The sequence below is a fragment of the Aquarana catesbeiana genome, linkage group LG03, assembly GCF_042186555.1.
Source record: "Aquarana catesbeiana isolate 2022-GZ linkage group LG03, ASM4218655v1, whole genome shotgun sequence".
In the NCBI taxonomy this organism is placed as follows: domain Eukaryota; kingdom Metazoa; phylum Chordata; class Amphibia; order Anura; family Ranidae; genus Aquarana; species Aquarana catesbeiana.
The window spans coordinates 45142627-45166609 of NC_133326.1; the positions used below are offsets into that span (position 1 = coordinate 45142627).

Consider the following 23983-nt stretch of genomic DNA (forward strand, 5'->3'; position numbering starts at 1 on the left):
GTAAAGCACATATGGGGTGAAGAATAAGGATTGCAAAGCCACCACGAACAATTAACTCAGCAGAAGAGCTGGCAGGAGAGCTACATTACATGGGTGGAAATGTAATGGCAGCCAGACAGCGAGAAGTGGTACAAGGCATAGGTGACAGGTCCTCCGGTAGAAAGGGGGTCTGTACTCAGGCTCCCTCTTAAGTGGTCTGTTCCCCAAAGGCAATCAGGACCGAACCTGTGGTACAGAGACCACTGATCCACTGACCACTGACCTGAAGAAGTTGATCACGTTTGCCATCCTCATTGACTTCAGACTCAGAGAAAGACTCTCTTTGAAAGGAGCAGTACAAGAAAGTGTAAAGAGTTAAAAATATATAAACTCCTGAGAGCGCTGACTGGAGTGTTCTGGCGGGGGTGGGGGGCACCCCCCTGTCAGAACACAAAAGAACAGTAGGGGAGATCACTGCACTAATATCAGATCATTAATAGAGCTGGGTTGAAAAAAAAACAAAAAAAAAAATAGTGGTTTGTACCAGGCTTTACTCAAGACTTTGTGTTCCTCAGAGAAAAGGAGTTTATGTTGAGTACCACAATCCTATTTTGTATGCATCATGGTATTTGACCTAGAACATGGTCTGTCTCCTACCTGCATGTTATCTGGCTCATTTTCCTCATCCTCAGAGCCCTTTTCCTGCAGAGCTTCATCCAATGTGGCTGCATTGATTCTGAAGTCTCTTGAAGTGCTCAGCTTTATGTACTGCATCAGGTTGACCTTAAAAAAAAAAAAAAAAAGTTTATACATACATACAACAGTAAAATTGCTGCCTGTGTCCAACAATGTATGTCACATTGAAAAAAAGACGATACCTTTGACTTCTTAGACAGCTTGATCAAAAACTCTTCGTATTTTTCAATTGCAAATATCAAGTTTGGTATTGGTTTGGTTTCACGGAGGATTTTTGCCTAAAAATGATTGTTACAATGAGAAAATCTAAATATATTCATAAACTGTAGACATTTTAACCAAGCAATCATATAAAGGTGTTGGCAAACAAACTCTTTTTTTTTTCTTTTTTTCAAACCGTTTTACAAAAATACTGTTCGATCAGTTTGTTTTTAAGTGAGTAAAATTGCATTTAACAAAAGGAACATTAAGGGTGATTTACTAATGTAATAGAGGTCTTTACTTAGCAAAGTGAATGCTAGTAAATTAGGTGTATATGAGGTCACACAATTATATGATTACGTGCAAGGGAAATTATTAGTTTAGTTTTGTTAGCGTATGATTGGCTAATTGAGCGAGCATAAATTCACCATATTTACTCAACTCAGTGAATATTAACTTGGCTAAGATATTAGCTGCTACGTCTTTAATTGACTTGTTACATAGTTTGAAGGTTTTTGCACAAAACATTGGACCGCATGAATCCAAATGACTGCAACAGGAATTACCTGGATTGGTCTACAACAAGAAATCAGAATGCAACTGAGGTTTTTTTTTAAGCAGGAATATAAAAATAAATAGAAGAACCCGAGTGATTGCTATTGATCAATAGAAAGGTCTTATTCCTGGTATTTTAGTAAAGGAGGCTTAATAATTCCTGTCTTTCATATTTTTCATAGTGCATACTCATAAAACTTAATGCATCTAATGTTCCATACTCCCCACAGTTTTTTTTTTTTTCCCCCCCCATGATCTATGCGCACGTCTGCCGTCTAATTTGTACTGGATGCTTTTTTTTACCATGTTGTTTACGAACAGCGTTGGTCATAGGAAAGGTATTCAGAATAAAAAAAATCTAGGCAACAAGCAAACTATCATGGTGAGTGAATCACTTGAAAAAGCAATGTTATAAAACCACAGCTTTGCCACAAATATGCACCTGTTGTGTCAAGAGAAAAAAATAGGAATATTGTAGTCGCTGTAAAATTCTTTGCTTGGAGTCCATTGAGGGACACCGGAAACCTTTAAAGTGATTGTAAAGGCTAGTTTTTTTTAAAACAAACATGCCATACTTACCTCCTCTGTGCAGTTGGTTTTGCACAGAGCAGCCCAGATCCTCCTCTTCTCGAGTCCCTCTTTGCTGCTCCTGGCAAATGAGGCCACATCTGACATCTAATAGTACCTAGAGAACATGTGAACAGAAGATCTAGTGCAGGAGTATGGAATTAAAATTCAAGGATGTCCGGACAGTAACATTTTCTTCCAGACGAGGTCCGAATCTCAAGTCTGTGCTATGGCTCTCTGGCGCTTTTCTTCATCAGGTGCACCTACCAGAGTAATTCATTACATTGGGTGCTCCCATCAGACTACCCCCATAAATCAGTTGTCACCGACAGAGTACACCCTTACATCAGGTGTCTCCATCAGAGTGCCCCTTAACATAAAACATGCCCATCAGAATGCAGCTTAACAAAAAATTAGGGGCACGCTGATGGGCACAATTTATGTTAAGGGGAACGCTGATGGGCACATTTTATGTTAAGGGGCACGCTGATGGGCACATTTTATGTTAAGGGGCACGCTGATGGGCACATTTTATGTTAAGGGGCACGCTGATGGGCACATTTTATGTTAAGGGGCACGCTGATGGGCACATTTTATGTTAAGGGGCACGCTGATGGGCACATTTTATGTTAACATAAAATGTGCCCAGCAGCATGCCCCTTAACCACTTCCATACAGGGCATTTTCACCCCCTTCCTGCCCAAGCCAATTTTCAGCTTTCAGCGCTGTCGCACTTTGAATAACAATTGCGCGGTCATACAACACTGTACCCAAATGAAATTTTTATAATTTTTTCCCCACTAATAGAGCTTTCTTTTGGTGGTATTTGATCACCCCTGCGGTTTTTATTTCTTGTGCTATAAACAAAACAAGAGTGACAAGTTTGAAAAAAAACACAATATTTTTTACTTTTTGCTATAATAAATATCCAAATTTTTTTTTTAAACCAATTTTTTCAGTTAAGGCCCCTTTCACACATGCGGACAGTATGTCCGTATTTCATCCATCCGTTTTCGGATGAAATACGGACATACATGCATCCCTATGGGATAGCGGGTGTCAGCGGATGTACATCTGCTAACACCCGATGTTGTCCGGCTCCGCTCTTGTCCGATTCTGCGGACGGAAGAAAATCCTATTTTTCTATCCGTCTGCAGAGCGGATCGGATGAACACGGACAGACGGTCCGTGTTCCTCCGATCCCCCATAGGGGAGAGCGGAGATCTGACAGGGCGGTCCCTGCACAGTGTGCGGGTCCCGCCCTGTCATCTGCCTGCTCAGCTGGGGAAAACGGAGTGATCCCCGCTGAGCAGCGGATAAACACGGGGCAGATCAACACGGATCCGTCCCGTGTGAAAGGGGCCTTAGGCCAATACGTATTCTTCTACATATTTTTGGTAAAAAATATCGCAATAAGCATATATTTATTGGTTTGCGCAAAAGTTATAGCGTCTACAAAATAAGGGGATAGATTTATAGCATTTTTATTATTATTATTTTTTTACTAATAATGGCGGCGATCTGCGATTTTTATCGTGACTGCGATATTGCGGCGGACATATCGGACAATTTTGACACATTTTTGGGACCATTCTCATTTATACAGCGATCCGTGCTATAAAAATGCATTGATTACTGTATAACTGTGACTGGCAATGAAGGGGTTAATCAGGAGGGGGCACTGTAGGGTTAAATATGTTGCTAGGGAGTGATTCTAACTATGGGGGGAGGGGACTCACAAGGGGAGGAGACCGATCGGTGTTCCTCTGTACAAGGAACACACCATCGGTCTCCTCCCATCTGACAGGATGTGGATCTGTGTGGTTACCGGGCACGCGCACCGGGACCCGAGCGATGCAGCGGGCGCGTGCGCGCCCCCTGGGCTGCCTGGAAGGCTGCGCCGTCATATGATGGTGGCCCAGAACAACAGCTGCACCGTCCCGCCATCATATGACGGCGGGCAGGCAGCAAGTGGTTAACATAAAATGTGCCCATCAGCGTGTCCCTTAACATAAAATGGGCCCATCAGCGTGTCCCTTAACATAAAATGTGCCCATCAGCGTGTCCCTTAACATAAAATGTGCCCATCAGCGTGTCCCTTAACATAAAATGTGCCCATCAGCGTGTCCCTTAACATAAAATGTGCCCATCAGCGTGCCCCTTAAGGAGCACGCTAATGGCCACATTTTATGTTAAGAGGCACGCTAATGTGCCCATCAGCGTTCCCAGCAACCAATTACTGCTGATCGGTGGGGATCTGGCCCATTAGACTGGAGCCGATGGTCCGGACAGGAATGTCACTCGGTCCGCCATTTAATGACAGCTGATCTAGTGAAATACTTGCAACCTGGGAAACAGTCGCTTGATGCTCACATCATCTAGTAGAGTGTGCCTTGATAGGAAAGGGTGGCACCCGATCCTTGAGAACTTAAGTTTGAAAGGAAATTTCCTTTTAATTTTCCAGACAGTAGAGGGAAATTTCATTTTAATAAACAGGGGGTGGGTAGAGGGCAGAAGACCAATATCCTAGTTGGGGCAAAAGGCAGAAACTACCTTTGGCAAGAAGGAAGTACTGGGCCCTAACACATCCTTGTTTCTATGCCAAACCAAAAAGTTCCTTGCAAGATAAGGCACTCACCTTACACCCACAGGGTTCCCAGGAATCCTCCCCAGCCCAACAGGCTGGCAATCATCTTAAGGATTCTCCAAAAGACAGGAAGGAAGATCTTCCCCAAACTTCAAAAGCAGTTTCCCTGGGCCATCACACCAGGGACAACCTGGTCCTTTGTAATAGATAAAAAAGGTCTGTCCAGAGAGTGGATCAACTTATCCCACAACAAAATTTTGCATTGTATAGGTCTGGAGTGAAACTGGACAAATGGCACGGGCTCAGAAAAGGCTACCGTGACTGTCAGAAATAGGACTCTCTTGCAACTGCTGAAAATCAGGTGAATCCCAGACTCAGAGATTCAGAGAGTCAGAGATCGAATCTGGGACCAGAGTTTTTAAAGTTTCTTTAATGGAAGGAACACTCTGGCCTAAGCTGTGTCCAGGACTTGTCCCAGATATTCAAAAAGAAGAGTCAGTTTCCAATGACAATTTTTGAAAGTTCAAAATCCATGCAATTCTCTGTAACCTTAGGACAGCTAAAGTCACATTGTTCAAAAGAGCCCATGCTGACTGTTCCCTCAACAGGAAGTTGTCTAAGTACCCCATAATAGGGATGCAACTAGAATACAGCAGGGCTAGTACTGGGGCCAGCACCCTGGTGAATACCAGAGGTGCAGATGAGAGGCTGAAGGGCATTAAACCGATAGTGCTGGGGTCCCACAGCATAGCAAATGCTGATTTGCTGAAAAGAGGGGAACATGTAAAAAAGCATCTCCAATATCCACAAAAGCCAGAAAGTCTCCCTGGTGAAATGAGGCAATGACATATTTGGCAGATTTCATTTGACATTTTTGAACTTGAGGTAATTTTCAGGGCTTTGAGATACAAAATGGGGCAATGCCCCCTTTAGGCTTAGGAATGGTGAACACTTTAGAGTAAAGCCCCTGGAACTGTTCTGCCACATGAACTGGAGCAATGACACCTAGATCAATAACAGAGCGGGCTTGATGCTAATCTGCGCTCTAATGCAGGAAGGTTGAAAGAAACAGATACAGCAGAGGGCAGGAAGTGCAACTCAAGTTTGTGAGCCTGGGATACCACCTCCCCTACATCTAAGCACCAGAGACACAAGAGGATACCAACTCCCCCACACCGAAGCACCTGAGACACAAAAGGGATACCATCTCCCCCACACTGAAGCACCTGAAACAGAAGCTGTCCAAGTATCTGCAAAGGTTAGCAAATGTCCCTCTTTTCTGGAAAGTGGGAGCACATCTTAATGTAGAGGAAGGCTTGTCCGAAAAAGGATGTTTCCTAAAAGATAAGGAGAGACAAGGCTTTGCAGTCTTTTCATTAGGCTTTTTCCATTCAGGCCAAAAGTTTTGATGCCTGTAGCAAGCCAATACAACTAAAGTATAAGGCTCAAGGCATTTGGTCTACTCGCTGACAGAAACATGAGTCCACCCTAGCTGAGGAGTGAATCCTTTGGAGAAAATGAAGTCACTGACACAGTCTGACAGATTAAGGTAAATGCCAACACAGGACGGAGGGCAGAGCCAGCCATAGATATGAGGATGGATTCTAGCTGCCTGTTAGCATCGTCTAACAAGCATCAAACACTTCTTCCACCTGACCAGTGGTGTTCCTGTTAAGCTGAGACACGGGTTGAACAATGGTGGGTAGAGACCACCGTCTAACAAATTACACTTAGGTGGGGCTCAGGAACCCCCAAGGTGCTTCCAGCCCACCTAAAGGAATTCTTCAAAACGGGGCATAAAGAAGGTCTTTGCAGCAGTAGGAACTCAAAATTACTCAAGCCTGGAGACAACTGGCTGCTACTCCAAATGCAGAGTAATAAGCACTTCATCAATAAGGTCCGGTACAACTCCCAGAAATTTTTAGGTGAAAGCAGAAGACTACAATGTCTAAAAAACTCCTCTTAAGAAATAAATTGTTGAGACTCTGGATGACACTGGACTAGAGCTGGGCGATTTTCTTTAAAAAAAAAAAATCTGCGATTTTTTAAATTAAAAACTCGATTCACGATTCGAACCAAGTTTTTTTTTTTGATTGACACCGCACCGGTCCTGAGGAGCTGCGGGCAGGAGTTTTAAGGCGAGGCCGCGGCTTCGGCCTAGTCCGTGCCGTCCGGCCTCGTGGACTAGGCCGAAGCCGCGGCCTCACCTACAAACTCCTGCCCGCAGCTCCTCAGGACCGGCGCTGTCACCGCCGTTCCTAGTGAAAAAAAAAAAAAATTTGATTTGCTGAAAATTTGAATCGATTTGACCTCTCAACTCGATTCAAGATTCAAATCGATTTTTTCCCCAGCCCTACACTGGACCACTGATCCAAGTCTTCTGGGGGATCAGAGATGAGACTTTGTAGGGCATGGCACTAGAGTGCTTTGACAGCCTCTGCTGTCAATGTGTGTGAGTGCACATGGTTAAAAAGTCCTGAATGGACATGGAGGCCCATGAGGACAGGGGACTCAGCCCCACCCAATGGAGCTGAAGAGGACCCTTTTTCAATTGGGGTGCCAGGTTCTAGATTACAGATGCTGGTTCCATCAGATGATTCTGAATAAATGCTGCCAGAACTGTTAGGAAAGTATCGACTGGGGTCACCTACACCAGAGGGGTTGCCCCCTGTGCAGTTCTGTGCAGACATGTTGCGGCCACAAAGCGCAATGCAACTTGGCCCAATGTGGAAGGCAAGGCCTTAGTTGCTCTCAAAAACCAAAGCAGCTTTGCTGATGTCAGGTGGCTAGAGGTGACCAGGTCAATGTAGGCGGGCACTGGTAATGAACTGGAGCCTGACGTTTCAAAAGGTGTTTTCAAGCAACTGTGGATGGTGCTTCCTCTATGCTGAATGGCAGAAAAGTGTGCTGAATACGCATGCACAACACTCCAAATCAATTGCCGAGAAAGGTGATTCTTAGAAATTATGACTTTAAACTAAAGACTGTTGCCATGGCTTCAAAAATTGAAATCTAAGTGTATGCAGACATTTATAACCAGTTTCATATAAAAAGTGGTATCACTGTAAATATATTATTAATGTTACTGTTTAGTCTGCAGACTCCCCTGGGTTATGGTTTTCCTGAAAGTAGACCTTTGGAAGTGGTGCCATTCACCACACCCATTATGAAAATATTATATACAATAGTGATACAAAGAAGTACAACTTACAGAAGATAAAGCAGCCATATCCTCCTTTTTCTTTTTTTCTCCAGACAGTGCCTCATTCTGTATATTCTGTTTAACAAAACAGTATTAAAAAAACACGACACTCATTTTGAAAAATTAGGAAACAAATCGAAAACAAATTTTATTCTAAACTGTGCCTTATTTTAACACACTATTTTAAAGTTTGCTTATTGTAAAAGTACACATGCATAAGTTAAAGATGATAGATTAGCCACTTCCATATATATGACATCCAATAAATCTGGGGGTGAAATTATTTCTGTCTCAGCAAGTTCTGACTGCAGATAAAGCACAAAATCAGACTCACATTTTTTCCCCACTGGGTGAAATTATGATATTGGCTTCTATTCACTCCATCACTTGAACCATTGCTCATACCATATGATAATTTAATGCTCTTCTACTGGTATATATGATATGATTACTAGTGTTCACAGTAGTGGGTTCAAAGACAGAACTAGGATGAACCACTATGCTTATGGGAGAGGTTTTGGGCTTTTAAAACATCAAACCTGAGAATGTCAATAAGCTATGCTGCTATTCCTAACACACGCTGTTGTTACACATACCTGTGTATAAGTAATGAAGGCATAGCACTGAGGTGTTAAATGCGAGCCTGAGAGTTTAACCTGTAGATAATAAAATGCTGTTAAGCTTTGTATTTTTTTTTAGTTATGAGAACAATTTTTTTTTTTTTCTCATAACTAAAGAAAAAAAAATTAAACAAAAAAAAAAAAAACTTACCAACTTTTCCAAACGTGTAGGAACAGCCCCCATGTGATTAGTACAAACCTGCAAATACTGGACATAAGACAATATCAGACATGACGGCTTATTACTAGGTCTATCATAGTTAAAACAACAGGAATTTCTTTCTGTAAAATGTGCTTCCTGGAGTTTACTAAGAGGCAAAGGATCAGTAGGTATTCTGATATAATTGGGTTATACTGCTGCCCTCAGGAGTTTTGGACACTGGCAAACAAAAAAAATAAAAATAAACGTCAAGCCATCCCCTGTATAACCCCGCCTCTCCCCCGATTTGTGAGCAAGTAGTACATAAGACGAAGAACATAGAGAGATGGGACCTGTGCTCTTAGTGAATTCCATTAAACTGATTTTATGGCAAGTACAAAAAAACAGTAAGTGCGATAAGAACATATAATGATGTATCTTTTTTTTTAGGGACAAAGGATTGTAGTTATTCGGATATAATTGGGATGTTCAAAAAGCATGCCACCGAGGGGTGGGCAATGGTCACAGAGATCCAACAAGCTGGATGACAAATAGTGGTAGTAACTATGGAATTTACCACTAAGGAGGAAACACCAGAGACTCTGGTGATCCAGAAGAGGAGGAGGTTGGAGGTGCAGTTATAAGGTGGCTGGCATCTATTCCTTTTTTTTGTCAGTGTCAAACCTTTAAAGGCATTGGCAAAATATAATTAAATCAGAATAATTAGTCCAAATAAAGATATTGAAAGGAAATAAGCAAGATAAACAAAAAAAACAAAAAAGAATCCAAAAGGGTGGGTGATTAAAATAAGTCCAATAAATGCACTATCCATCACCGGAATGGTGTGTAATCACCAGTAATATAACCTCCACCTCATAGATTGGCCGCTTACCAGCTTCTATTGACCTCCTGCTACGGAAGGTCTCTCCCCCTTGTGGCTTCAAACCCAGCCAAGGCCTCTGTCCATTCAGGGGGATTAGGCTGAAAAGAACGATACCCGCCACTCATGGGGAAACTCGATCACATTCAGACCCCAAAAGAGATAAAGCTTCCATAGTATAAAATCTTTTAATTGTAAAACAAAAGATTGCATGTACAAGATGTAGAATAAAACCACGCATGAATATAAGCCGGCCAGCTCTGTATAGCAACCTGTCCTTGTGCAAATGCGGTGACGTTATGCTATGGAAGCTTTATCTCTTTTGGGGTCTGTATGTGATTGAGTTTCCCCATGAGTGGCGGGTACCGTTCTCTTCAGCCTAATCCTCCTGAATAGACAGAGGCCTTGGCTGGGTTTAAAGCCACATGCGGGAGAGACCTTCCGTAACAGGGAGGTCAATAGGAGCTGGTAAGCGGCCAATCTATGAGGTGGAGGTTATATTACTGGTGATTACATATAATTCTGGTGATGGATAGTGCATTTTTGTTATTTATTGGACTTCTTTTTGTCACCCTTTGGACTCTTTTTTTGTTGTTGTTTTTTCTTTCAATATCATAGTGCAACTTTATTTGGACTATAAGATTTGTGTTGTGCATGTCTCACAGAAAAGTTGCTGCTGCATGGTCACATATTTTTATGTTATATGATTTGCATTCTGGGACAGCGCGGTTTTACCCACATTTTTTATCCTAATAATTAGATCCAGTGTCCCCTAATAAACAAGGAAGAAAACATTTAATTCACGTCAGGATACAACAATCTTACATATATTCAGGTGAATTTGTAAGGGTTTTTACTTCCACTAGGACGACTCACATATTTGAGAAGAGCAGTCAAAGTTGTGTACATCTTAGTGAGTTCTTTCAATAAAGTGTCTATACAGCTTCCAGTTGGCAAGGCAGTCTGGATCAGTTCATGGCAGGCAGTCAATAATGTACCCAGCTGCAGAATAACAGCCTTTTCTATAGGTTCTCTAGAATTTGTAGCTTGAGTGTCATTGTCATCTGAAAAAAATAAAATAAAAATAAAGCATTTAAGGTTTAACAAGAATTTGGTGCTGTCTATTTACATGTTCCCAGGTCCTGGTTATCTTTATATAAATAGTTTATTACTTAAAGGCTAAGTTCACCTTTAGAACATTGTACACCAATATTTAGGGTGTAACATGTTCCAAGCTCCTGCTCCCCTCTCCCCCTGTGATAGCGGGTGGGGGTTCTTCTCCTCTGCCTGCACAGCCATGCATTAATGCATAGAGATCTGTGGATGAATAAACTACAAGTCTCATCTGGCCCTGCAGCAGATGGCTTGAAGTTCTCAATGGACTAGGGTTGTGCTGATCAATGCACTCGTAGTCCATTTACACTTCCTTGAGCTTTCTACCTGAAAGCCCATACAGAGGTATGAGCAGAAAGCTTGAGGAAGAGTGTGCAGGAGCCTGGCATTGCACCTGCAATAAGTGGGTGCAATGCATTGCAGGAGCCTGCAGGAAAAAACAAGTGCGCTTTTTTCCTACAAAAATATGTGCATTTATTATTTTTTCCTAAAAGGTGAACTCATCCTTTAACATCTCATAAAGCACAATAAATGTTCTCCAATAGTGATTGACTGTCTACTCAGGGCTGGTTCATAAAGCTGGCAATATACAGAGCAAATTTCAGCCTGTTCCCGATTCATATCCCTCAAATAAACCAAAGCAGCCAGTCAGAAAATTGTCAGCCGAACAGCAGCTGCATCTAAATCAGATGTTAACCAGGCAAAACAGCTGCAGCAGGAGATTTATCCGTCCACGTTGTAGAGCATGGATGGAGGAATGTGTTAGATTCATATGAAATCTATGTGTGTATTATCAGCTTAAAGGAGAATCTATGGATCACAGGAGTGCAATTCGTTTTGCACTACTGTGACCCATTTTCAGCAGAGAGCGGACTGAACGTCACAGAAATCAGTCCAGCGTGCCGCTGAGAGCCTGAGACGGCCGCTCCCTGTCCCTCCACAGCTCAGTGCTCCAGTGAGCGAGGAAGGAACAGAGCGGAGAGCTGCTGATTGACAGTCAGCGGCTCTCTGCTTGGGGAGCTGTGAGAACCAAGCCATCGGCGGTGTTAGATTGCTCGGTTCTTATTGTAGAAGCGTCGGGGGGACAGATGCTGCATCCACTAAGGTAAGTATGAAACTGCAAAAAAAAAAATTGCCTCACTTCTCTTTTAAATCTGCTAATCAGGTCCTTTCTAAATTAAGATCTACAGCCTTTTCTTTCTAGCTGTGGCATTTCAATGATCACCACCTCGCCTCTCCAGTGAAGCCTGCTAGAAAGGCCGTTAACCTATTCTATACCATGCTCACCCACATTCTGTCAGACATTTCTTAGACAAGACAAGTAAAGACGATGTACCAAAGCCAGTGAGAAGAAAACTGGAGTAGTTGCCAAAAGCAACTATTTTGTAACTGCCAAATGTACAGTATCTTGTATTCTTTGCTAAATTTGGTGTTTAATACATGTAACAAAGCACAGAGTAACTGTAAATTGTCATTTTAAAATGTCACTTCAATACCAGGCACTTAGACACCTTCCCGCCCAGACCAATTTTCAGCTTTCAGCGCTGTCGCAATTTGAATGACAATTGCGCGGTCATGCTACACTGTACCCAAACAAATTTTTTATCATTTTGTTCCCACAAATAGAGCTTTCTTTTGGTGGTATTTGATCACCTCTGCGGTTTTTATTTTTTGTGCAACAAATAAAAAAAGACCGAAAATTTTGAAAAAAAACAAGGTTTTTTTTGTTTCTGTTAAAACTTTTTGTAAATAAGTACGTTTTCTTCTTCAATGACGGGCACTGATATGGCGGCACTGACGGGCACTGATACGGCGGCACTGATGGGCACCGGTGAGGTGGCACTGATGAGGTGGCACTGACGGGCACTGATGATGGGCACTGATAGGCGGCACTGATGGGCACTGATAGGTGGCACTGGTATGCGGCACTGATGGGCACTCATAGGTGGCACGGATGGGCACTTATAGGCGGCACTGATGGGCACTCATAGGTGGCATTGATGGGCACTCATAGGTGGCATTGATGGTTACTTATGGGTGGCACTGATAGTTGGCACAGATGGGCACAATGGGCACTGATAGATGGGCACTGACAGGTGGCATGAATGGACACTGATGGGTGGCACTGATGGCATTGCTTGTTTGCAGTGATGCCCCTAAGGGTGGAATTGCTGGGCATCACTGCAACATAATTGTGCCAATCAGTGCCCATTTGTGGGCACTGATTGGCACAGATTTGGCACACTGGGCACATGTGGATGGCCATGGGGTACATACCTGGCCATCCACATGTTGCCCCTCTCCCTGGTGGTCCTAGTGGCGATCCCTGGTGGTCCAGTGTGGTGATCTGCGGGGGGGCTGCGCTGATAAACAATCAGCGCAGACCCCCCCTGCCAGGAGAGCCGCCGATCAGCTCTCCTCTACTTGCGTCTGTCAGACGCGAGTGAGGAAGAGCCGATCAACGGCTCTTCCTATTGACAGCGTGATCAGCCGTGATTGGACACGGCTGATCACGTGGTAAAGAGCCTCCGCCGGAGGCTTTTTACCAAGATCAGTGTAGCGGTGTGTCAGACTGACACACCGCTCCACCGATCGCCGCGATGCGCGCCCCCGGGGGCGCGCTGCGGCATGTTATCCTGCTGGACGTCATATGACGTCCAGTCAGGATAACACAACCACTTCCCGGACGTCAATCCGCTATAGGGCGGGCGGGAAGTGGTTAAGATTTGTAAGGCTCGGGTATCAGTCATATGGTACAGCCATGCGAGGCTTTGTGGAAAAAGGTTGGAGAATTGCTGCTGTAGATATCTGCTTTATTCTTGCTTCATATTCCTTTGGACCAGTCTTTGTAAATCAGCCACATTGGTTGGGACTGATAAAGTATACTGAAAAGCCCACTAAAGCATCCATCCATGTTATAGCGGAGCTCCACCCAAAAAGTGAAGCTCTGCTTGTTTACCCACCCCCCTTCACTGCCACATTTGGCACCTTTCGGGGGGGGGGGGGGGGGGGAGCGGGTACCTGGTTTGGACAGGTACACGTTCCCAATTCCGGCTGACTTCGCCACAGCAAACTCCAGTTTCCCTTAGCTGAGATGGCGGCAGCACCCGAGAACCGATTGAAAAATCAGCTCAGGTGAAGACACTGCTGGATTTGTGGACAGGTAAGTGTCCTGATATTAAAAGTCAGCAGCTACAGTATTAGTAGCTGCTGACTTATTTTTTTCTGAAGGAGCCTGGAGCTCCGCTTTAAACAAAGTTTGGACAAATTTCCTGCTGCCGGCTATTGTATTCTGACAGCTGGCACCTGCAGCTGTCAGAATAGTGACTACAATCACTGTTCGCCCAACTTTTTTTATGAATGAAATTCAAGCCATGTATGGCCAGCACGACAGTGTATTTCCTCCACTACCAGGTATGTCAAAGCTCATTAGTCACTGAATAAAGTTGAAAAACGTGCAGCGTTACGAAGCCTTGAGAAGCAGACTAGTTAGGGTGAAAGACAAATGCCTGGGGAGAGAGAGGTGTGACAGATTGTCCCTGGCAGAGTGAAAAAAGGCATTTCTCACTACTCCTATTTAAAAGTTTCTGCTCTCAGAATAGAATAAAATACACAGAACACACTGCTAGCTCTAGGTAGACGGTGCACTCACCATTTTTCTTCTCTGAACCAGTCTGCGTTTTCAGTTTTGCAATTAACCATTCCACTTCATCCAAAACTTTTGCAGCTTGACCTAGAACCAAAAGCTATACAAAGAAAGTGGTATGAAAAATTTGAAGACTGATTTTATACAATGTGTACTATGTGTAAAAATTCTTAAAAAGATGGATGCACCCAAAAGTGATATGGTCATTGTAACCATCATTGCGTTACTCAGCTTTAGTCCAAGTAACACTATTTAAGGAAATACAACAAGAAATATTTTCCACCTAACTCCGAAATGGGTGGAGGTGTTGGCCAGATTAAGAAACTGCTCCAACACCTTGCTGGTACTTTAGTTATTATTATCTTCTAGCATTACACTAGAATTGCACTCACTGTACCATCACATTTTAGTCAGCAAATGAAGTGAAGTCAAGCTATGAATATACATTATAATGTAGCACTAGAAGTATCGTTAACGGATAAGTTCACCTTTTGTAACATACAAAAGAAATTTAGAGAACATGTTACACCCATATTCAGGGTGTAATATGTAACATGTTACTGCAGCACCGGCCCCTGATCCCCTTTTGTGACAGCGAGCGGGGGATTTTCTTGCCACTACCAGCTGTCTTAATTCAACAAAAAACGCGGCCGCGTGGGGCTCCGCCTTCCCACATCATTCCGTCACAAAGTTCTGTGAATGTGAAAACTACAAGTACCAACAGGCTTTGCGGCTGTCAGGTTCTAGTTCTCAGTTACCAGGGTGCTGTTGGGCTCTCTAGGTAGTTCATTTATTCTTCCTGGCAGTGTGTAACTGCCTGCCCATACGAGGTACCAGCAGAAAGCTTACACAGAATGTGTACATATGGATAAGCACACCATGGATAAACAATCGCCGTCCAAAGGTTTCTTTATTGAGAGAGATCACATCACAGAGTCAGGCATGTGTTTAAGTGTAACAGTGTCAAAGCAGAATATAAATACATCAGGCACCAATCAGAACATGCAAAAAATGAAAAAAAAAAAAACGGTAACACCCCCACCGCGACATCATATCCCGCCAAAAAACAAATGGTAACCAAGTAACATTAAGCAGGCTGAAGTATTAAACGCCTAATACGGGGGAAATGCAGCCCGCATGCATAGCATCAATGTGTGTGCAACAGATCGGCACATCAGCCAGATGCGCCCGATCCAAACCAGCAGCCATTAGGACCCAGCGGTTAGGTTGTCTTTCAGTAACGCCGGCCGCCAGTCATGGCGTGCCATGTATGCCGCGCATGCGAACGGTGCTCATAGTGACAGGGTAACGGGAGGACGCCTACCTGCGCGGCCGCCGTCGCCACGGAAACCTGTGATGTCAGGCCGGCACCGCATTAGGTATACCAAAGTTTTATTTTTATTTTATATCCATATTACCTAGTATTAGGAGATTAATAATTCAACCTGCTTAATGTTACTTGGTTACCAATTGTTTTTTAGCGATTTTTGGCGGGATTTGACGTCATGACATCACAGGGTTGGGTTTTACCATTTTTTTTTTTTTAAGTTTTTGCATGTTCTGATGGTGGCTGATGTATATTCTGCTTTGACACTGTTACACTTCATCACATGCCTGACGAAGGGGCCCTGCGCGGCTCTGAAACGTCGCACTTATCTCTGTGATGTGATCTCTCTCAATAAAGAAACCTTTGGACGGCAATTGTTTATCCATGGTGTGCTCGCTTGATGTTTCCAGTGCCCAGCTGGTAATCGCTGCAGCACCCACCATTATATGATATTATTATTTGCCAGGAACGTATGTGATGGGAATATTGTCAAGACAAGCTTACACACAATGTCTGCAAGAGCCCTGCATTGAACCTGCGATCTTCTGATCATGGGTGCAATGCTTTGCAGGCTGATAGTAAAAAAAAATAAAAATGCACATTTTTTTTTTTTTTTTTTTTTTTTTTTACAAAAGGGTGAACTTATCCCTTAATGAAATGATGAACATTCATTGATCAGATACTCACAGTGATCGTAGGAGCTGCAGTCTTTACATTAACAATGCGGAAGTGTGATGGTTTCTCTACTTCAATGTCCTATAGGAGAGAAAATACTTGAGTAAATAATCTTGAAATCATGCAGAACAAATAATATATGAAATATAGCTTATATGATGGCAAACTTTTTTCATCAATCCTATGGTTGTTCAACCTCCTGTAGGTCCGGAATACTTGACATTAAAGTGAAGTTCCAAGGCACCACCTAACTAATCTTGAAAATTCTCCCTCCCCTCCTAATACCTATTCTAACTGACCTGTGTAGGAGATATCTGTATACTTACCTACAGTGCTGTGAAAAAGTATTTGCCCCTCCTTCCTGATTTTTTTGTTTTTTTTTGTTTTACATATTTCTCACACTTAAATGATTCAGATCATCAAATTTTAATATTACACAAAGATAACCCAAGTAAATTCAAGATGCGGTTTTAAATTATTATTTAATTTATTAAGGGAAAAAAGGTGTTCAAAACTGCCTGGCCCCATGTGAAAAAGTAATTACCCCCTGCCATGCTGAATCATGAATGAACTGTGATTAACCACAATTGTTTGTAAAGCCGAGTTAAATTTCACTTGTCACACCCAGGCCTGACTACTGCCAGACCTGTTGAATCAAGAAATCACATAAATAGAAGCTGTCTGACAAAGTGAAGCGCGCTAATAGATCACAAAAAGCCACACATCAATCCACAATCTAAAAAAATTCAAGAACAGATTAGAAACAAAGTAATGTACATGTATCGGTCTAGGGAGGGTTTCAAAGCCATTTCTAAGAGCCCTTTCACACCGGGCCGCCCATAGTGTCGGCGGTAAAACGCCGCTATTTTTAGCAGCGTTTTACCTTCGGATTAGCGGCGCATTTCGGCCTCTAGCTTTTACCCCTCGCTAGTGGCCGAGAAAGGGTTAAAACCGCCCGCAATAGCGGCGTTTTGCTGGCGGTATCCCAGCGCTGCCCCATTGATTTCAATGGGGAGCAGCGGTGGAGGAGCGGTAAACACACCACTCCTTCACCGCTCGAAAGAAGCTGCTGGCAGGACTTTTTTTCCCGTCCTGCCAGCGCAGCGCTCCGGTGTGAAACCCCTCGGGCTTTTACACTGGAGACAATGCTGCAGCTGTTTGAGGGCGGATTGCAGGAGCTATTTTTAACGCTATAGCGCCTGCAAAACGCACTCGGTGTGAAAGGGGTCTAAGGCTTTGGAACTCCAGTGAACCACGGGGAGAGCCATTATCCACAAATGGAGATAACTTGGCACAGTGGTGAACCTTCCCAGGAGTGGCCGGCCTACAAAAATTACTCCAAGAGCATGAAGACAACTCATCCAGGAGGTCATAAAAGAACCTAGAAAAACATCTAAAGAACTGCAGGCCTCACTTGCCTCAGGTAAGATCAGTGTTCATGATTCAACAATAAGAAAGAGACTGGGCAAAAATGGCATCCATAGGAGAGTTCCAAGGCCAAAGCCACTGCAGACCAAAAAGAACACAAGGGCTCATCTCACATTTACCAAAAAACATTTTGACTTTTAGGCAAATATTCTGTGGACTGATGAGACAAAAATTTTACTTTTTGGAAAGTGTGCGTCCCGTTACATTACATCTGGTATAAAACGAATACAGCATTTCATAACAAGATCATACCAACAGTCAGACATGATGGTGGTAGCGTGATGGTCTGGGGCTGCTTTGCAGCTTCAGGACCTGGACAATTTACCATAATTGATGGAACCATGAATTCTGAGCTCTACCAGAAAATCCTAAAGGAGAATGTCCGGCCATCAGTTCGTGACCTCAAGCGCAAGTGCACTTGGGTTATGCAGCAAGACAATGATCCGAAACACAACAGCAAGTCCACCTCCAAATGGTTCAAACAAAGCAAAATTTAGGTTTTGAAGTGGCCTAGTCAAAGCCCAGACTTAAATCCAATTGAGATGCTGTATCGTGACCTTACACAGGCCGTTCATGCTAGAAAACCCTCCAATGTGGCCAAATTAAAACAGTTCTGCAAAGGCCAAAATTGCTCCACAGCAATGTCAAAGACTCATTGGCAGTTATCCCAAATGCTTGATTGCAGTTGTTGCCGCCAAGGGTGGCACAACCAATTATTAGGTTTAGAGGGACAACTACTTTTTCACATAAAGCCAGGCAGGTTTGGACAACTTTTTTCCCTTAATAAATGAAACCATAATTTTAAAACGGCATTTTGTATTTCCTCGGGTTATCTTTGTGTAATAATAAAATTAGTTTGATGATCTGAGAAATTTAAGTGTGACAAATATGCAAAAAAATAAAAAATCAGAAAGGAGGTAAATAATTTTTCACAGCATTGTATTTTCAAGTCGCTCTGGTCATGTGATCAGTCTCCCCTGTGCCAGCCAGCGTGGCTGCAGGGGAGAGAAGAGAGTGCTGACAATAGATGAGCCATTGAAGATTATGGGTGACAGCACCCATAATCACTGCACCGCTCCAGGCTTTACTAGCTATTGTTGGAGCGCTTTTTTCTTTCCTCTGAAGCTGCCACAGGGGAGATCACATGACTGGATCTTAGTGGCCCTGAAAATACATAAGTATACAGAGCTTTCTTACACAGATTAGTCAGGATAGATGGTAGGATGGAGGAGGAAGCTTTTTTAAAATTAGTCGGGTGGTGCCTGGAATTCCACTATATTAAATCTTACACAGACCCATAAGAAAAACTCTTGCATCAATATAACCGTATTGAAAAAAAAAAAAATCAAATCTGGAGTATATCCCTTTAAATAATAATTCATGAATCCCTTCCCGCTGAGTGTACGCAGATGTGCGTACTCCGCTTTAAGGGCTTATACCGGGATGATGCCTGCAGCTGCAGGCATCATCCCGGTACCGTTGTTTAGAGCCGGCGATCGGTTAGCCGAGTATAACAACTGATGCAGCTAAAAGCCGCTCGGCTGTTATACTGTAGGAGCGGGAGGGGACGTCCACTCCCTCCCGCCAGTCTTATCGGGCCTCCCGTTCGATCGGGAGGCCTGGTGACCAATCGGCTGCCTCTGGCGGCTGGGGGGCGGGCTGGAATGAAGCCGTGGGCGGCTTTGTTCCACCTCCTAATCGTAAACATGGAAGCGACGTCATGACGTCACTTCCCGTTTACTCGGCTGCCAATGGCGCCGGTATTAAAAAGATACACAGTATTCAGAATCGCCGTTTTCGGCGACCTGAATACTTTGAAGTGCAAAAGAGGGATCGGGGATCTTAGACCCCTGATCCCTCCATAAAGGAGTACCTGTCACCACCTATTACTGTCACAAGGGATGTTTACATTCCTTGTGACAGCAATAAAAGTCATCAAAAATTTTTTCTTTTAAACACAGTTTATAAATATATAAATAAAATAAATAAGAAAAAAAATTTTTTTTTAAAGTGCCCCCGTCCCCGCGAGCTCGTGCAGCAAAGAAAACTCAAACGGAAGTGCCCGCATATGTAAACGGTGTTCAAATCACACATGTGAGGTATCGCCGCGATCGTCAGAGCGAGAGCAATAATTCTAGCACTAGACCTCCTCTATAACTCTAACCTGATAACCGTAAAAAAAATTTAAAGCATCGCCTATGGAAATTCTTAGGTACCGTAGTTTGTCGCCATTCCACGAGTGCGTGCAATTATAAAGCGTGTTTGGTATCTATTTACTCGGCATAACATCATCTTTCACATTATACAAAAAAATTGGGGTAACTTTACTGTTTGGATTTTTTAAAATTCATGAAAGTGTCCCTTTTCCCAAAAATTTGCGTTTAAAACACTGCTGCACAAATACCGTGTTACATAAAATATTGCAACAATCGCCATTTTATTCTCTAGATTCTCGGCTAAAAAAAAAAGAAAATGTAGCACATATAATAGTGGTAGTTCCAATTTTTTACGTCACACAATATTACCGCAATGTGAATTTTAGGGCAAACAAATGCAATAAATGACCCACATTTTTGGTAAAATATAAAAGAGGAGGTTGCACCGAGTAAATAGATACCCAACATGCCAAACCTGAAAGTTTTGTGCGCCCGTGAAATGGTGTCAAATTTCAGCACCCCCCTATATTTTCTATAGGTGACCTTTAAAAAGCCCCCTATAGGTATCAGTTTAGCATTACGGAGGAGGTCTTGTGTTAGAATTATCGCTCTCATTCTGGCGTGCGCGGCGATATGCAACATGTGTATCACAATCAACGTTTTCACGCGTGTGTGTGTATATGTGGAGGTGGGGGCCTCAAAAAATGTTTTGGGGGGGGGGGGGTTATGTGCTTGGACCCCCAATGTCTCCTCTGTGCTCCACTAAATATTTTGCAATGCAGATCGGATTGCAAAACATTATCTCCCGGATGAGCTAGCCAGGAACACGGGAGCTTGACCCAAAAGTGACGTCAGAGACGTCTCTTTCCGAGTCACAAGAAGAAGACATACGGCTGGCAGGAAGAGGTTAAGAGAACTGTTTATCAATTTTATATGAAAAGGAAGTAAACACAATATAGTATGGAAAGTTAGAGTTCTTGTCACCTGATCAATATCACCGAGGTGTCCATGTATGTCCTGACAGAGCTCTCTTAGTATGCTCACTGGACTCTTGAACAGAGAATGCATGTTAAACAGAAGAGTCATTGCACTTTTACAGAACTGGACATCCTCTGTAGAGACAAGAGAAGTCATGGTAAACTCATCAGTGTACAATTTGCTGAGAATTGAGATTTACATTCCTAGAGATCACATTTAATATGAGAAACACGTCGTAGAATAACTTTCCTACACCTGGGTCACACAATCTGGACTTGATGCTCTAGCCCAGTGTTATTCAATCTTTTTTCAGTCAAGGCACCTTTTAAAATTCTGCACAATATGCACAAAACTATTAGTTTTACATAACACATGAACATCCAGACATGTAGGACACCCAACGTTAGGGGTGATGTATTCCTCTAAAGCGAATACAGTACACCTTTGTACACTACAAACTAGAGATGAATGATTAATCGCTAAGTATCGAGATAGCGATTTTTTTCCCCCTTGCGATCTTAAAGAATTTTGCCGATTACTTTTATGCAGAGAATTCTCTGCTCAAGCCCACAGCTGTCCAAAAAAAAAAAACCCAGGCATTCTGCCAAGTATCACAACATTCCTCAGCCGCTGAGCTAACTATAAACATTGTAGCGTTTTGTTCTTTAGATCAAAGGAATTAACTTAGGTCTGTAAATGAGGGAAGTTTAACCACTTATAGAGGTAAATGGGGAGAAAAAAAAAAAAACCCTGCAAGACAAAGGCATAATGAGCTAGTATGCATAGCATACTAGTTCATTATGATATACTTACCTTAGATCGAAGCCCCCGCAGCAGTCCTGGCACACCGCCTTGGCAAGGAACATGTCTCCCGGAGTTACTTCCGGTTATCGCGGGCTCCGGCGCTGTTATTGGCCAGAGCCGCGATGACGTTACTCCCAAGCATGCGCGCGTTTACAACCTAAACCTTTTTCTGACACTTGTTAGTTTCAAGTTAAAACCATTATTTTTTTTATACATACAGGGCATTTTTTCAGCGGGAACGTGGGGGAACGCAGTTCCGGCATCTCCAGCACTGAATATATGTAATGGCAAGGGGTGCTGGGGTGGGCTGGAGGGTCTTTTATTGCTAGAGCGGATCTATTTTTGAGTGGTGGTCTATTGTTGCTGGTGGGTCAGTTATTGCTGACAGAGATCTACTATTGATGGAGGGGGTCTATTGTTGCTGGCTGCTGGATAGTCTATTGATGCTGGCTGCTGGGAGATATGTTGTTGCTGCTGGGTGGTATTTTGTTGTGGGGGTCCATTGTTGCTAGGGGGGTCTATTGTTTCTGAGTGAATCTATTGTTGCTGGGGGGTGTCTATTGCTGCTGGCTGTGGAGAATCTATTTTACTACATTTCTTGCTATCATTAACAAATTTCATACAAATTACTTAGCACCACAAAGTTATACTTGGCTCTGTACTCTCTAAAAGGGGCAGTACTGAGAGGTGGGTAGGGGATGAAACCAAGCAACGGTGCTCAGAGGTGGGTAGGGGCAGAGATAAGAAGTGACTCAGAAGGATGCAGTTCCTGCACCTATTCTCTGAGAAAAAAAGCCCCGTGTGTATATGTGTATATATGTATATGTATATTTATTTATTTATTTATTTATATATATATATTTTTTTTTTTTTCTTTAGCAGAGACTCTAGAGAATAAAACAGTGGTTGTTGCAATATTTTATGTCACACTGTATTTGTGCAGCGGTCTTTTAAATGCAATTTTTTTGGAAAAAAAAAATACAGTAAATTTAGCCCAATTTTTTTTTGTATAATGTGAAAGATGATGTTACGCCGTGAGAATCGTGAGAGAATCGCGATCTTTATTCTAAGCAAAAAAAATGTGATTCTCATTTTGGCCAGAAACATGCAGCTCTAATACAAACTGTAACCCAACACAACCACAGTGACAGGCCTTCATCCCTATGATGAAGTGACACTTGAAGTGACATGCCTCATATAAAGTCCCATGACCATTGTTTCTTTTCTACACCTTTGTACAATGGTACTGAGTAGTATTCTAATGTTTCTCTCCCTCACTCAGCTAATGTGACCCCAGTGCTGGTGGAGAGGTGCAGGGGAGGGAAAACAAGGATGCTGTGTAGGTGCCCAACGTCCTTCTTATCAACTGATGACATCATTGGTTGTTACAACGCCTAGAAGGTTGTAATAGCGCACAATGAAAACCGGAGGCTTTGTGTAACTATAAAAGAGCAGGCTTGATCCACCCCTGGCTTGTATACAATTTTTGGGTCCAGCCACCCTGGTTGAAAAAGGCTGCTCTCAACAAGCACAAAAAAAAAAAAAAAAACTATATAGCCCATCCAAAGCCAATATGAGAATTATAATAACATTCTCTGGAGATTGCTTAGGGTCAATGTCACAACCAAAAATACATTTCAGATATTGAAGATTGTTTTTACACAGTTTCCAGTTTTAATACGAGTCAGTCACTAGGCTCAGAAGCTTGCCAGCTACATTACACTTCAATATAATCACTGGTGGTGATGGAAAATGAACACTGCACGCGCACCATTAACATTTATAAGAATTCTTACCATAACTGGTTTCTTTACAAATTTTGACAATCCATGAGAGAGTCTGCACATACTAGAAAACAAAAACATAATTCTAATGTTACAGTCAATATTCAAAAGCCAAATAAAGCAAGTATATTTATGTTTGTTACATACAGCATTTATTTCATTCTTTTTCCCAGCACTAACAAATTACATGGTGCAAAAGTCACGACCATCAGTACTAAATCAGCATCATATAAGCAAATTCTCTGACCTGCTGAGAAGAGGGCTCCAGAAATCGATATAGTATAGATAGGATGCTGACTAACAGCACAGCTTCTTTGCTATTAAATTCATCTTCCCCACAGTTAAGCTGGTTTGTAAGAGACCTCTGTGTAAAGAAAATACAACTTCTATTACAGTGAATATGTAAACACTAACAGTATTTCTAACATGTAACACCATCTTCAACAAAAGAAACCATCAAGAACATCCCTCCTGTGATGATTGCATAACAAACCCCTAGGCCTTTGTTCACATGAGGAAATGAAACTCGCTGTGCTCAACCCAAGCATCCCATACAGGCTGATACAGACAAATGGGATCCAACAGCTGCACTCTGAAAAAAATCATTCACTTTATATAAAGTATAACAATGACAAAAAAAACAGCA

The 23983-nt window shown here is 42.6% G+C and overlaps 1 protein-coding gene across 2 annotated transcripts in view; it reads right to left on the bottom strand.

The window, feature by feature from the left end:
* The window catches only part of FANCI (FA complementation group I), a 119665-nt gene that overhangs the window by 23431 nt on the left and 72251 nt on the right, over positions 1-23983 (bottom strand). For both annotated transcript variants that reach the window (XM_073618451.1, XM_073618452.1), the window contains exons 27-37: positions 23585-23701; positions 23350-23401; positions 20756-20883; positions 16200-16268; positions 14192-14285; positions 10303-10490; positions 8559-8615; positions 8384-8443; positions 7797-7862; positions 858-953; positions 637-762 (exon numbers count right to left, since the gene is read on the bottom strand). In XM_073618451.1, coding sequence (XP_073474552.1) covers positions 637-762; positions 858-953; positions 7797-7862; positions 8384-8443; positions 8559-8615; positions 10303-10490; positions 14192-14285; positions 16200-16268; positions 20756-20883; positions 23350-23401; positions 23585-23701 — 1053 coding nt within the window. The remainder of the gene's footprint in view (positions 1-636; positions 763-857; positions 954-7796; positions 7863-8383; positions 8444-8558; positions 8616-10302; positions 10491-14191; positions 14286-16199; positions 16269-20755; positions 20884-23349; positions 23402-23584; positions 23702-23983) is intronic.